A 16,328-nucleotide genomic window follows, 5' to 3' on the forward strand; every position below is an offset into this window, starting at 1 on the left:
CTAGTGCCACTATGTCTTTTTGCATCAGGATACCCGTTCTAGCTGTGGGACAGAGTGAGGACCTCTGCTAGGACCCCTGCCTCTGGTTGTTCCACCTCAGGCTGAGGAAGCCCCATGTTTTCGGCCAAGCGGGTGAGCCACTCATGGAAGGCCTTGGCCGATGGGGTCTTGCTGCTCTGGAGCAGCTGGTGGAGTGCTGGGCGCCTGTGGCTGCGGCGTACTGACCGGGGACTGCGGCTGTTGAGGTGCAGGAGCCTGCGTGGGAGCCAGCGTGGTGGGAGCTGGCAGGGGCAGCTGCACCAAGGGTGGGTTCGCTGGAATTATGGGGGGGGGGGGGGGGGGGGGGGGGGAGTGGCCGTGGGTGCCGGCAGCAGAACTGGAGGGAGCATGTCCCTGATCACATCCCTGAGAATTATGCCCATCTGCAGAGACCTCATGAGGGTCATACACTTAAAAAAAAAACCTGTCTTCACAGGCTGGTGCAGCGCTTGGTGGCGCAGGCATGGGCTGAGACCTGGGCGTAACCTGCCTTACTGTCTGCGGGTGTTATCTGCCCTGCAACAAAGGATATGCCATAGGCCACGTGCCCTGTGAAGACCAGTCCCATCTGGAACCTCGTTCCCCTGCCTGTTCACCAAAGGGGTATGGTGTCAGACGAGGAGCCATGTTCTCTGGGCTGGCGGGCATTTTGTCAGGCTGCGCGCCACGTGCTTGTGTCGTGGTGCTTGCTTCAGTGGGCCCGGCCTCTTCCAAGACTCTTGGCGGTGGAGGCTGAGGTCTACCCTGCGCCTCAGGACGAGGACTGGTAGGCGTACTTGCCCTCGGCTGCGTCACCAGTAGTGATGCATACAGGCGCCCCCCTCAGACATTTGTCCGGTACTAGGGTGCAGCCCCGGTAATAGAACCTTGCGGTCCCTCATTGACTACACCGGTAGGATCTCGTGACCCCTTGGCATGGTTGCCGGCAGCTGTAGCAGCCTTGGTGCCCACCCTGGTACAAGAACCTGAAAGGGCCCTCCCGCTGGTGCGCTTCCTCAGAAAGGAGTCGCTTTTGTGGGGTGCTGATGAAAAAAGTGCTGCTACCTTAGGCCTGGACATGTGGTTGATCAATTCCTTTGTCATCCAGAGGCAACCTTCCGAAGAGCTCCCTCCACCGAGCTAGCTTGTTCAGAAGGCACGGTGTAAGCGTGTTGCACGCAGAGAAGCCTTCCCAGCCGTGGCTGGGGCCAAGGTAGAGGAGGCAGAGCGCGTGGGGGGTCAGACATAGGGAAGAGCCCCTTGTAAGCTGGACAGTTGATCAGTCAGACTTAGGAGTGAGTTTATGGTGCCCTGTAGCCAGTGAGAATGGTTGGAGTGAGTCAATGAGGATTAGGTAGAATTTCCTTTTCGCTCTATCAAAAGTGGACTTGAGGGAGTTCAGGGCCGAGAGATACAGTTGCACGTCCTCATGCAAGTGGGTACACCTCCTTTTGCGCAGCAGCTGACACATGTCTGCGAGCAGAGAGCATATGAATGGGGTGACCCATGGTTGAGGATGCTGAGATTTAGGGGTGAAAGTAAGCAGTGGGAAGTGAGAGGAGAACGAGTCCTATAGTAGGGATTGGAAGCTAGAGAATGCAGTGCTGGTAGAAGAGGCATCAGGTGTGTAGGAGGAGAGTGAGAACTATAGGTCTTCATCCAGTGGGATGTTCTTCACCAGACCACTCTGGTAGCCATCCAAATATATAGCCTTGGTGTTGGAAAAGCATGGTTAAAATGTCTACTCCGATCCCTGGGTGAGGAGAATGAGGTCTGACCGGCAGAGAAGGGACCACAGGTCTAAGGAACACTTTTTTCACAATACCTTTGGAAAAACTCTTCCCCTCGCGAGGAGGTGTCATGAAAGTATGAAAACTTGCTAGGAGAGAAGACTCATCCCGAGAGGTTTGGGGTGGCCTGGGGCCTTGTGGTGCAATAGGACCCAGTGGCAGACCGTGTGGGAGGCAAATAATGATCTGCTGCTGGCGGCAGTAGGTTCGGGAGACCTGAACAAGGAAGAATGCACAAAGGAAAGGTAACATGGGTCCCTTGGTATTGATGAGGATCAGTCTAGCCTGGGTGTCAAAGCTACCATGTCTGGGATGAAGAAAGTCATAAGAATGACTGGGACCACTCCTGCTGTCCGAGTAGCCATCCAATATTTAAAACACAATATTGATCAAGACCAATTGTACCGACAGAACTAGACATGTCTGAGTTAATGTCTTCATACCTCTTTACTGCTCAAAAAACTATTACATTCTCACTTCTTATTCATTTATTTTTTTATGAAAAATTCACTATTTATATAAATGGAATAAATATTTTCTGACACCACATTAGTCCTGATGAACACATGCATATCCTAACATCATACACATTCATTCCTTTCACCACCTCCTGGTTATACCACCACACCCAGTCTAATAACCAGAACAGACTAAATACTTAATGCACAATTAATAACTTAGGTCTATTTCAAATTGCGAAAAAATGCTGCTGCTAATAGAGTAGGAGTTTCTTCTGCAGGGGAAACGTCACAATCTCCTGAATCCAACTCTGCAAACACCCCTGACCTCAGCCTAGTCCTGGAAAGCACACCAGGGCATATAACCAAAGTAGCCAAGGCATCTGTAAACTGATTTGCACATGTAGGTGCTTGCTGTGGTGTGAACCCTCATGAGAAGGGGAATGTTGCACTCCTTTTCCCTGTGAACTGGATGGTGCTGGAACTGCTTATAGGCCCTGCCTTCTGGAGATTTCCAAGCAAGCCATTAGGGTCCTTGTAAAAGTACTCCAAATCCCTTTCGAGACCAGGTGTACCCAACTGAATTGGCCTGAAAAGGTCCTCGGCCAAAGCACTTGAAACATGACCCTCCAGATGAGTACTAGTGGGCCCTATTGCCCTTGGTCGATAGATTAGTGTAAGCCCCACAAAGGCATCTCAGGAAGAACCCCAGTGACTACCACCATTCAGTTTAGGAAGGGATACAAGGTACCCCACCTGACCGAGTGGCACAAGAGTAAAGTCCAACCATGGCGGTCATGTCTGAGAAACTACCCACCATCTCATTTTCCACTAATGCTTTGATGTTCCATAGAGGATTGGATCAAAAAAAGTGCACTCACCTTCGAAAACAGTGACTGACTGCACCCAACGTTCTTTGCAGAAGAAGAGGTCCCAGGGGTGATTTGTACCTAGTCACTCCAAACATTTTGATGCACAGTAAAGCCCAGCCACTCCTAAAAAGCTCCTGCCCAAATGTGGAGAGAACAGGGCTGGAGGTTGGAATGGGGAGCATAAGCAAGGGAGGCAAGTGCCACATATAAAAGGTCCCATGCACTGCTTAAAAAAACATTTTATTAAATTTCTGCTCTGCATCAAGGTCTGGACCCATCCGCATGCCAGGGATGACTACCTCCAATTATGGACTGATGGCCAAGTGCTATAAGAAATGCTGGCTCTGACAAGTCTTCATATTGTATAGCTGCAGTGTCAGACAAGAACTGGAGTTTGTAATTTGAAAGCACCTGCACTACCCTAGGAGGTGCCATTTAGTCCTACATCGCATTACTACTCTTAACAAATGTAGTCTTTCCTGCACCCATCAGAATCTACACTCACCAGTGGCTCCAACTCCTTGGTATCCATCAGGCAGAACTCAATGACGAAGTAATAGAAGTGCTTGTAGCAGGTGTTCACATGGGCTTCGGCCCCCATCTGAATGATTCTGTCGAAGTGGTGAATGTACACATGAACAAAGACACGGAACAGTCTGGACAGAATCTTCTTCACCACTTGCATGAAGTTCTTGGGAAATGGGGTACCTATTTGGTTGAAACATAAGTTAGTTACATTGAGAAAAATTGTGAAGAGAGCACAAAAGAAAGGATGGTTAGAGCTCCTTTAACACAAAAAGAAGCAGAAGACGTTACTCAGTCTCAGGAGGATAGCTCAGGGGCAACGTGATCGCCTTGGAAGCAAGACAACGCAGAGCAGCTTTGAAACCTCTGGGTATTAAGCTGGTTATAAATAACCAATCATAATCATTCCTCGTGAAACAACGTCAAGGCTTAGTTTTATCTCATTGGATAACTCCCCTTTTAGCATACAAGTTGTGCAAAAGGATGGGTTCATTATTTCTTTGCTCGATGTCCAAGACTGTGCACAGACAACCCCTTAAAAACCCTTGCATGTGTAGGATGGCTCCTAAAAATATCTTTTGTGTACTTGCTTCCATTAAGTCCATCTGTAGCTGGATGGATGAAGGAAGGAGGAAATATACTGCAAGCGAACATTGGGTAGGAGCTGGCGTTAACAGAATAATGGCACAGAAGCACTCAAACAGAAATTTTGGCAACTTGGTATACAGCAAGATCACATCTGCCAGACAGCCCAAATGGAGAACCATTGTTACATCCAAGTTGTAAATAGTCCATTTAGCAAAAATCAAATGATATATTGTAAAGACAACTACAACAATAAGGCAAAACTAACAGCATTACAAGAAACTTCCTGAGGAGTGTGAATAGAAACGTGTGTCTGTAGTGAACAGATGTCTCACTGATGCGATTGTCATCCAAGCTTCCACGACGATGATTCAAACAGATTTTCACCTCTGTACACCATTAAGATTTTAATGCACACAAGCCTCCGAAGCCTTTACAGAGATGACATGGCATCCCGAGGCCTTTGCATAGTTTGGATCGGCCAGTACCCTGGCCTTGTGAAGAGCGGATGGGAACCCCCCGCCAATTAGCCTGCAACAGGAGGTATACTAGGAAGAAATAGAGAGCTAGTACTAACCTAGAGGTGGACAGTGACAGTTCAGAGGGCCCCAATTCCTCTCTCCACAGCCCTCAAAGTGCCAGTCTGTTTTGTGCACTACTGAATAGCGCCACCCCATGTCAGTATTTTCTTCTCTAATTGTGGAAGCCTAATAAAGTAGCCACCCACGAGAAAAGAAGCATCAGCTCCCGAGAGACCTGGTTTCTGTAGACAAACATAAGCAAGTGCTACTCTGGCAGCACCGTGGGAAAGAATAGAGACCGTAGATGGAGCTCCTATGTGGCATCTTCCTAAGAATCACACTGCAAGCCAGCCCAAGGACGCCAGAGTACACGGTGTGAGGGGTGCAGGGGGTGGTGTCTGGCGCTAGATCAGCAGAGTTAACCAGGAGCCACAAAACCCAAATGGGACTCCACTTGCCTTGAGAGGAGCCCTCCACAGAGCCCCTCTCCCCCCACCCCCAGACAGCCCCCCACTACCCAACAAATATACAACACAGACTGACATTTTATTTTTATTTATTTGTTGTATTCACGGTTTATAGAAACCCTTACACAACATAAAACATATCAAAAGAAGAATAAAAATTACCACATACAAATCTCATAAAAACCATACATAAAATAGGTTCCAATTAAAATGTATCCTTGAAAGTCTTCAGAAGTATAGTATCAAAATAAGAACATGTGGTAACTAAATGTCAGTTTCAGGAGAATCCTTGTCCCCACAAAATCTACAATGATATAAAGCAGAATTGCTAGCAGGCAACATAGAGGGGTCCTTCCAGTACTTGATCCTCTCATAAGTGGGAAGCTGATTGAGCCTAAATCATGCGAGCATTGGCACAAGGAAATCTTTAGATGTAACGGTATACATTCCCTTGCGTGCACAAAGTAAGAATATCCCATAGAGGTAGAATAAGAGGCAATACAATCAACAGTCTCCACCCAGTTGGCCCTAAACAGAGTCCTCTTAAGGATCCCTGGTTGTTGCACAAGATATTCCACTGTTAACCCAAGACAAGCCAGGACAGACATCATCCTTGCACATAACTATTGTATTGAAGGAACCAGTTTTGCATTCATTGCCAAACCAAGGGTCTCAAAGCGAGTTTTTAGTGGAGGGTAGCGAAGGGGGGTCCTTCCACCTTCCAGACATATCTAGATTTCAAAGATACTAGACAAAGCTCATGTCTTATGACTGCATTTGGAATGGCCATAGATAAGCCAAACAGCTCCTTCCAAAGTTTCCCTTGCATCATATTCGGGGTGGAACCCATATCATGAGTTGACAAATCGAGGCCATATAAGATAATGGGTTCAAACTTGGCCAGGTAGTATCGCATCACAGGAAGCAGTGAAACTGTACATACTTTTTGTTTCAAAAATTAAGCTGAGCTTTTAGTTTGTAAGCCTTATCAGATAGACTAGTTTTCCAAGATTCAAGGTTAACCCGGTTAGTAAGGTTGTACCCAAGAGAGGTAACTGCCTTGACCTGGTCACTTTTTCCTCCCCCACAGCCGAAGCATATTTCTGCACCTTAATTCCCCTAGAGAAAACAAGGACCTTTAATTTGGACGCATTAGGCAGGAGATTGTTGGCCACAGCATATTCAAAAAACAACAGCATTTTCCTTGTAAGGCCTCTCGGAGTGCCATCTAATAAAATAAAATCATCTGCAAAGGCCATCCATTTCAACCTGATACTCTTCCCCCTCTTCCCCCCCCCCCCCACCACCACCCCCCCACCACCCCCCCACCTGGCGGGTGCAATGGAAGGAGCCTGCCACAGTCTCTCCAAATCTCACACATGCAGGTTGAAGAGTATAGGGGCCAGTGTGCAGCCATGTTTCACCCTAACAAAGGAAAATATTTCCCGCGATAGCTACCCTTCCTTCGTAGGTCGGACAGATATGGTGGTATGAGTGCAATAATGCAAGAAGTTGAACAAGCTTGCACAGGATATTCATATCGAGCATTTTAGAACATAGCCTTGACCTGATGACACCATCAAAAGCACTGGTCAAGTCCAGTGAAGCCAAGAAAACATCCCCCACTCATGTATGATGTACAGAGTGTCTTAAGTGAGCCAGGATGGTCGCATTTAAGGGGGAACCCATATCCTCCCTGAACCTTACCTGAAATGTACTCAAAAGTGTTACTTAACCACACAATTAAGGTCCCTGAGAAGTAAGATTAAAAAAACTTTACTCGTAGCGTCTGTCAGCGCTATAGGCCTTTAATTGTTAGGGTCAAGTACACCCCCCTCCCCCTTTTTGTAAATGGGTACAATAATGGACTGTACCCAAGTAGCAGGGACAGTAAGGGTCTGGAAGATGTGATTAAATATAGGCTTCAGAAGTTCAGCCCATAAACTGGGAGACTGAGTACAAACGGAGGAATGTCATCAGGACCTGGGGCACGGGAGGGCTTCAGTCTACCAATAGCCCAAAAGATGTCATCATAATCCCAAGTGCACTGACTTACAACAGGTACCCCAAATCAAGAGGCCCGATTTCACTGAAATTCATAGGCAGGGCAAATGTATTAGTTTATTAATTTATAATAGGAAACCCAGACATCATCCTGCATGGGGCAGTCCAGACCTTCCTCATTAGTCTCAAAACTCCCATTGATAATAGACCAAATGTACCCTCCTTCCCTTTACAAAGATGTTCCAGGATGGTCTGATGGGACCCAAGACATCCATCCATCCATAGGGATCTAACAAAGTTTGTATGTCTTTGGGAGATTTTTCTTTTGAGGGTCGCATACTCATTCCGTCAAAGCTTGCCTTTTGAGAGCAGCCATGTCCCTACGTTTAAGAAGCTTAGAATGGTATATTGTGGTATAACCCAACTATCTACCAGGCTTGATGTTAACCTTAGGACCAAAACTGCTAACCTTATCAAGCACAAGACAGTATAATATTGTAGTAAGAGTTCTCGAAGCCTCTAGTCCCAGTCCCCGTCCCCATACGAATAAAAGGAGTCATATTAGCCAAAGATTCAGTAAGTCTATGTTTAAACTGGAAGATAGTTTTCCTATTCCAAGAGACTGTCCTCCCTTGTTTGCTAATGGAGAGCCCCATGAAGTCCGGTCTGAGATGAAAATAATCGGAGCGGAAATAGTCAAAATAAAGCAAAGAGGAATATGATCTCCTAAATCAGTATAGATATGTTTCAAATGACTATTTATTCCCAATGCCATTAGCAATATAACAAAAATCAATCCTAGAACTATAGGGCCCTCTATGGTAGAGGTAGAGAAAGAGAAAGACGGAGAGTGGTCCAACAGGGCCAAATCCCACTCCCACAAGAAAAGATCCCATTGGATACCACGTTTAACATTAGGGCGGAGGATAGAAGGAGTAGCCCCAATATTATTCGATGATGCTCCATCAGCACACAACGAATTCAAGTCTCCTCCCTGCACAATAAGTTTCCCATTGCCCATCTCATACCATTCACAAAGAACATTGCTCAGGCCTTCCTCAATATCTTCAAACGGGAGCCTTGCTGGATTCCAATAAAGGTTAAGCAACAAAATGGGCCGCAGACTTTCTTCCAAATCCAGCTTAATCGATAAAAGCCATTCTTTACTGCGTATAGTTTCCCATTTAAACCTAAGGTTGCTGTCAATCACTCCCAGCCCCCAAACTGCAGGGCACGAAAGGTTATGACAACCTTCCATAACCAGGTGGACCAAAAGCATAGTTTCTTTCAACATGCAAATACAAGGAAGACCACTAGGAGAATAATGAACCATAAGTGTAATCATCTTAGCTCCTGCACACAAGATATCTTCGATCTCAATGGTGTCATGCACACCCTGTTCCTTGTCTGAGGTTCTCCAATACCAATTTTGACCATTACTCAAAAGATTGGTGATAAATGACAATGCTGAACTTGAGTCTCGTATAGGGTTTGGATTGGACGTCCTCACTAACTCTGGTGGTATTATAGTGGGTTCCTTAAAAGAGAGGAAAGACTTAGCTTCAACAGCACTATGAGTGCCACCAGCTCAAATCCCAACAACTGTAAATGATGGGCAGTGAAATGGCATCAATTGTCATGATTCCTGCCCCTCATGTCCCCAGCCCTCCAAGATGTCAGGCTGGAGCCAGGCCACAATCACCTACATGGCCCTCAAGGGCCTCTCCATCCCTCCAAAGACCCACTTGGAGTCAGACTTGGCGCAGGTGGCACCAGACTCACTCACTCCCATAGGATAACATTGGGGATTGGACTTGTAGTGCATTGATGGAGACAAGATGGATGCCCCCACATATTTCGGTTCCCAGAACTGCATGTGCAGCCTAGTCCTTTGTGTCTGGTTCAGCCCAGAAACACCTGGGATACCCAGAGACTATTTAAGCCATGCCCAGGCTGAGAAACATGCTATGCGTTTTCTGCACATGCAGCGTGACACTCGCCGTGTTCGGATCGGTCTCTAGTAGGCCTGCATCTTTCTTCTGCGCTCAGCTCCTGCAAGAACAAGAACACCGTTAGGAACAGCCTTACCTTGCGGCGCTTCTGCCCATCATTCATCGCTCCTTCTGTTCTGCGGGCATCTTTGGCGGTGTCATTCCCATCCCGGCACGCCGCTTCCTAAGGAAAAGGGAAAAGAACAGAAAAAAGGCATCAGTAAGCATTCAGCAAATCTTCACTTATTTTTAAAGACTGTACGAGCTTCAAACGCTTACCTGAATCCCAGCCGCTCTGGGGGAACTCTGTCTCCGGAACTTCTCATCCAACTGCAAGAGAGAAAAAACACTCCAGGTTAGCGCGGAAACATCTAGAGGCGCCGCATACCGCACTTGCTCACCGCATTTCTTTTTCATAACCGGCATCCATGCTGAAAACGTCACGGCACAAAAGACACAGAAAAATAACTCTGTTCAATACAAATACGAAAGGGTCGCATCGAGCATCACGCTCTCACTCACCTTCAACGCTACTCATCTCAGCAGCACGTCGCCATCCCCGGACGCCGGCCATCATCTAAGGAAGGAAAGGAACGAAGTTAGAGAACTGTTCAAAAGACTCATACTTACCTGTCAGACTCTTGCCAGTGAAGTAACTAGGCAGCAACGAGCCTGCATCAATCAACGCGCCCCTGCGCTGAAAGCAGGACAGAGAGCACACTTTCTAAGAAAACAAGGTGAGCTGTGGATCAAAGGGAAGGGTTGGACCCCGGGGAAGAAGCGGTTCAAGCACACAGACAATAGGGAGTTAAACTCTACCAATACTGTGTTTCAGGCCCAGTCTCCAGTTGAATAGACTCCAGGGAAGGGTTCGAGGTCGTAAGAGGTCAGAACAGGCTGAGTGACGTCCCTGTGGATACCAGGTGAGTGTTCCATCAATATCATCTGACGTTAGGGATCTTAGGAGGGGGATCTTTTTAAATATGTTTACCAAATTGGTCCGTTTAACCTTGTTGTTTTATCAGGTTTATTGCTATTAATCCACCCAATAATTTTACCTTTGTTGAGCCAGGTCCTAAAGGAACAACAGCCTTACTGCTATTAACTGTTCATCAGGGAAATATCACCCCTGGGCAGATCCACACCACCACCCACCAATGGTCCTAGAGGCAAAGATGAAAAATGGAGAAAGCGAGAGTGCACAGCTTATCTTATTTCTTGTATTGTGTTCATCTTGGTGCTATTCGCTTGTCAATTACAAGTTCATTAGTAGGGTGCAGCCCACTATCCAGTGCCACAGTGTAAGGCACTAAAAGTAAACTGGAACAAAAACGAGATGCATTTGCTATGCACATTATGTTGCATTTAAATATGAAACTATTATTTGGATTTGGTGTAATGCACTATTGGACATGATATGCTGAATATCACATTGTTAGAATTTAAAACCGGGCTCTGAAGAAGGAATTACTTCCGAAATGCATTAGCCCAACGAGTTACTGTTTGCCACAGTCTCAGAACCAGCCTAATTGAAGAAATTAAGCACCAACCTCATGAACTGACGACACAGATCATTAACGTTCTAAAATAAAACCAGTTTTGAATGGTCACAAGGATTTCAAAGTATATATTTAAGTACAAAGCAAATGTTTAAACCCACAGTGGGAAGAAAGGGTGTGCGGCCCACACTGAAGGCAATTAAGCCTAGGTCTCTCTTTTTTGTTCCTACAGGCAAAGATGCCTCCCCATAGATTGAAGATATAACCATGGGCTGCGAGCCAGTGGAAACCTGAGCAGGTGTCGTGCTGACAATATTCCCAAAAGCAGTCATCTTAGTCTTAATTTTGGGGACGGTCAAGTAAACTTTCCACCCAAACCTCCAAGTTGGATTCTGCAGAGATGCTTGGGCCCTCCCTAATCCGTTCACCACCACTCCCTACCATATTATGTGGCACAGCCTGACATTCCGACAATTCTCTGAAAATCAAACCTTCTCCCCCTCGTGTTGGCTTAAAGGGGCTTATAGTTACAACTTGTTCATCTTGCTCAGAAATTTGCCAAAGAGCCTCAAGACTTGAGGTTTTTCCCTTTAATTTTAGCCACAGTCATGTTTTTTGTTTTTTTTAGCAAATTTGGACTTCTTCCTACTTTTTCTTTGGTGGATCTGAAATGTCATAGTTGGAAATAAGAGTGAGGCATACGCTGAATCAACAATTCAGCATCTTGATGTGTATCTCCCCTGTCCATAAAGCCCAGAACCTCCACCAAGGCCGAAGGACTGTCTGGAGCACAAATGACCTCTCTCCCAAATTTATTCAGGGGGGGAGGGGGTGGTGGAGGGGGGGTTCAGGAGTCTGATAAGGAATCACAGGCTCCCCTCTCAATCCCCTGGTTGTAGAAGACTATGCACACTCCCCAGAGGTAAGGAATTCCAATATCGTAGTGAGCTTGGCATCTAAAGTAGATAACCTTACATTATATTCGGCTGACTTCCCCTATCTTCTGTGAGATTGTTATCAGAAAGGGTTTTTCCCTTAAGACCCTCCAGGAATGCCGTATGTGACATTAGTTCATTAAAAGCTGTTTGTTGGCTCACCAAAATCCCTCCCAGTTTTTCGTGTGTCTCCCAGATTTTACTGAGAGTCTCCCAGAGTCTTAAGGGCCAGATTCAAACTCACATGCAAGTTAGATAACAAGAGAGATATCAGCTTGCAGAAACCCAACTCATTACAATGTTTCATGCATTCAGCCTGGGTCACCCCCTAACATTTAACCCAACATGTGGGGTGAGAACACCACGAGCACCTGGTTCTGGCAAGCAATCCTTCACAGGGGACCTTGGAAATGACATACACTCTCCTATCACAGAGGGACATAGAACATTACTATACTCCAATTCATCTAGGTCCCACCTAGGGGAAATGTGTTGGTCAATTATACCCAACCCATTCACCCTCTGTGTTCCCAGATTGGAATCTTTGTATCGACTCAGCGGGGCCCTCCGTGTTCCCTGATTAGGTTCTTTATTTTGTCTCAACGGAGCCCAATTACTACAGGGCCTAAAGGCTCAATTGAGGTCCATAGAAGCATCCTGGTTCACACCCCCTCAGACCTGCACCTTTTTTCCTTAATGTAATTGAATTCACCAACACTATAGGGCATGTCTAGGTCTTATTTCTTTAAGCGAGTACCCTGTAGCATCTGCAACTTGTTGAAATCAGTCTCCCAAACAGGCTCTCGCCTGTATCTGCTCTGAAGAAGTTGTTTTAGGGGTATCCTTCCCTCATTCGTAGAACAGGGATTCTGTAACTTTGTAGAACACCCCCAATTTCATCAAGCAGAGGGATCCAGGAACTATGGAACTCCCTACCTCCAATTATTACGAGCCCCCCAGCTCTATGCCAAATTCAGACAGATTTTGACTAACTGGCTAAATGAAAATGACAAACTCAGACCAAAACCCTCCCGACGCTCTGACCCCTATCCTCTGCCCATAGATTCACCTACTCTGCACCAGTCCACTTGAACAACTCTCCTAATGTACTGCATCTACCTTATTCTATGCCACCTAAACCATGTAACCTACATTGTATATATTGATATGCCACTGTCTTTCTTGTCCTGTATCTCATGTACACTCAGTGCATTCTCCTGTGATTTGTAATTTACTTTGTATATACTGATGTGCGTTATTATATATGTCGGCCTGTTGGCCATGTAACCAAGTTGGAAAACCAAAAAGGAGGTAGAGCTGCTACTGCCTAGGTTCATCACCAATATTTGTCAATGAATGAAACAAAACAAGTAATTTACATTGGGGAACCTGGTATGTTAGTACTAATGGATTGAATCCCTTAATTCATAACCCATGGAATTGTCCAGAAGGGAAAAAGAAACACACATCAAAGACTGTGGATATACATAATTTGTATTGAGACAAAAACATCAAAAAGCAATTGTGACAGTATACATATAGCAGAATACAATATTCTGAACACAGACAAATGGTGAAAACAAAATTTGAAATCGTCTTCAGTACATGATTAGTTTGCAATATGTGGCATAACCCGAGAGGGAAAGGTACATAGATTGCTTGAAATGCAAAACTTAACCCTGAACATATCCTTTCTGCTGCGCCCTGATGCTCCTGGGTCTGGTGCGCATTATAAATACTAAACTAAACCTACATTCCCTGCTAGACCCTCCAAATACAAAAACATTTGAGGGGCCGGATGGGGGAAGCACCTTCGGGGGCCTTGATATACTAATGGAAGTACTTATACCGCCACCGTTAAATGAGTGTGTAAAACTCCTAGATCTTCCAGCTCCCAGCTTGCCACTCCGATGACCTTCTTGCAACAGCGCTGAGGCATGAAATCTAACCAACCTTATAACAGTTAAGCATTCTTGAAGACATTCAACATCAGTCAACTCCTGTGTATCCACAGTGATATGGGAGTTTGCAATTGTAGCTTCATCATTGGCTACAGGCGAAGTATCTAAACACTACTCCCCCTTGTCATTTTCAGATAACACACCATTATCCAAAGCAACCACTAAGCCCAAGGCATCTGACTAATTAGTCACCCTTGATCTTTTTTAGATCATAGCGTTCTTCATGTACTGCATTTGGTTCTTAGGCAAGGGCTGTGACCCATGTGATAATACTTTAGCCAAACTGCTGTTCATGGTGAGCGGCTTAATAGATGTAAAACTAGGCTCCTTTTTGCTATTTTCTTCACTGGAGCCAAAGCCACTTCTCAAAACAGGCATAGGTCCAATTAGGGCAACACAAGAAAAACAAGCAAGAGACGTAATCAAAAGAGGGTTACACTAAATCCAAAAGACAAATGAGGCTCAAAGGCCAATTGCCCACTGTCGCCTCACGCCAGATTACGAACAAAAATAAAAATTAAAAAAAAGATAGATTCGAAGGCAATACACAGCCCAATAATGGCCTCTCGCAGCTATCGCAACATTTCTCGAACAAGAACAATGGCAATCGCCACAAAATCAAAGTCGGTGAGGCTCAAAGGCACCAGGCACGCAGTCGCCTCCCGTAGACAATTGTGTCAATACGGGGTGTGTAGAATGTTTACAGGTTCACGTGGCAAACGCCTCCCGTAGCAAGTACAATCGGAGCAGTTCACTTTATTATTTCCTGTATGTCAAATATAAAACATTTTCACAGTATCAAAGGCTCAAAGGCACCAGGCCCGCACCCGCCTTACGTAACGGATTCACTTTTCTCAGTGTTTGTCGGTATTTATCGATGTTCAATAAACTAGCTCCGGAATAGAAAGAAAAAACAACAACGCAGCTCCTCTCATGTGCGTCACGTCACGTAAGTAAACAGAATATGGGAGCAGGTAGAAACAGCCCCTTGAGCACTGTAGAAGCCACAATAATCATGTACTGCGGGTAACAAATCCACCGAAGACACAGTTGAGACAGTGGAGCTAGTGAGGCAAGGAAAGCAGCAGCCCTCATGACTCAGTAGCCGCATTAAAGGAGGAAACTTACCTCAGAAGGACCCGACAGCGAACGTGCACGGACTGCTGGCCTCAACCCTGACTTTGCGGTCCTTGTGAGTTTTTAAGGTATAGGCTTCTCCTTGAAAAAACAGCCACTGTAGAAAGACACAAGCACAAACACAGACTGCTTGCCTCAACATTGCTGCCTTACACCCGTGCCACACGAAGGAAAGAGGCAGGGCTTAACTTGCCATTTTAAAACTTATGTCTTTAACACATTCCAGGTGTGGGAATACTGGGCCCGATTGGATAGGGGCAGGCCACCAATTAGAGGATGGCAAGGGGGATAAGAAAGCCCCCATGAGACAGGAAAGTAAGGGTCGTTTGGGTAAAGTCAGAGGTGTTGGAAAGACCCAGAGATCAGCAGGAGGAAGGACAGTGGAGAGTATTGTAGAGGCATTTATGGAGCGTGTGATGAACAGGATATTGAGTGCATGTGGTACTGCATTGTGAGTGCATCAAAGAGTGACAAGTGTGTTTAGCAGATTAAGTGTAGGGAGTGAATATGAAGTAGGCGTTTGAGAAGAAGGTGGGTGGAGTAGAAGCCCCGAGAAGTGTACAGAGAGTAGTAACATCAGAAGGATGGAGGCAAAGCTTTGCAGGACTGCAAGTCATTGGAGGGACAGGACAAAGACAAAGAAAGCACCTGGGTGGTGTAGGGACAGTTAGGAAATACCAAATGGAGGTCAGTTAGAGACTGCACTGGCCTTTTGGTTTTCCTTTCCAGTACAAGATAGAGGACATTGTGAAGAAAGTCAGCTATTCACCCCTTCTCCCTGGGGGGAGCCACCCCCTTTGAGGCTGGGGGGGTGAGCCCGCTAAGCAAGACCCCCCCCTCAGTGTCTGGGAAAATGGGATCGACTCTCCTTTAGGGCTCAAGTAGTCCCATTCCTTTAAGAAACTCCCTATCAAGAATACATGGTCTGCATATATGGGGATAGAAAACACTGATATTACTTCTGTTTTGAATCAAATTAAAATCACTACACGGAGACGCTATCCCGCGAGCACACCCAACTGTAACAGAGCTACATGGGTTGCATAGGGAGGTGAGCAAGAATCCAGAATGGGCTACAGGAGCCGTACAAATCGGAGTCCTGGACATTGGATCCCTGCCAAAGAGATCACCCCAAGCTTGAAAATCAGAGGGGTCAGGAGAACCCTATTGGCACAAGTGACATTGTACATTATTGGAGTAGAAGTGAACTTTGAGGATTCAAAAAAGCAAACACAAGTCAAGAGGGGAACAACCAAACTGGTGGAAATGGGATGAAGGAAATATCCCTCCATTAAAGGGATATAAGACTTCGGATTTATATCAAGAGTTGCAACATTTCCTAAGGAGGTTATAGGGGAAGTTGAAGAGTCTTCTTTGGTGAACTGATATTGAACATTTTATTTAGATATGAAATCATCCAGAGAGATTAATTGAAACCTGGGATGGACAAAGCCCGATTCAGAAGCATAGTGCCCTGTATTAATTGATATGGTGACCAAAACTACACCTGCCATAGGGCAGGGGAAGTAGCGGAAAAGAGCTAGATACACAAGCCAATGAGGCCA

At 45.8% G+C, this 16,328-nt stretch overlaps 1 protein-coding gene across 3 annotated transcripts in view; it reads right to left on the reverse strand.

The window, feature by feature from the left end:
- MOB3A (MOB kinase activator 3A) overlaps nucleotides 1-16,328 on the reverse strand; it is a 269,915-nt gene that overhangs the window by 71,627 nt on the left and 181,960 nt on the right. For all 3 annotated transcript variants that reach the window (XM_069649508.1, XM_069649509.1, XM_069649510.1), the window contains one exon: nucleotides 3,644-3,846. In XM_069649508.1, coding sequence (XP_069505609.1) covers nucleotides 3,644-3,846 — 203 coding nt within the window. The remainder of the gene's footprint in view (nucleotides 1-3,643; nucleotides 3,847-16,328) is intronic.

The sequence above is a fragment of the Ambystoma mexicanum genome, chromosome 1p, assembly GCF_040938575.1.
Source record: "Ambystoma mexicanum isolate Mex_15411 chromosome 1p, UKY_AmexF1_1, whole genome shotgun sequence".
Classification (NCBI taxonomy): domain Eukaryota; kingdom Metazoa; phylum Chordata; class Amphibia; order Caudata; family Ambystomatidae; genus Ambystoma; species Ambystoma mexicanum.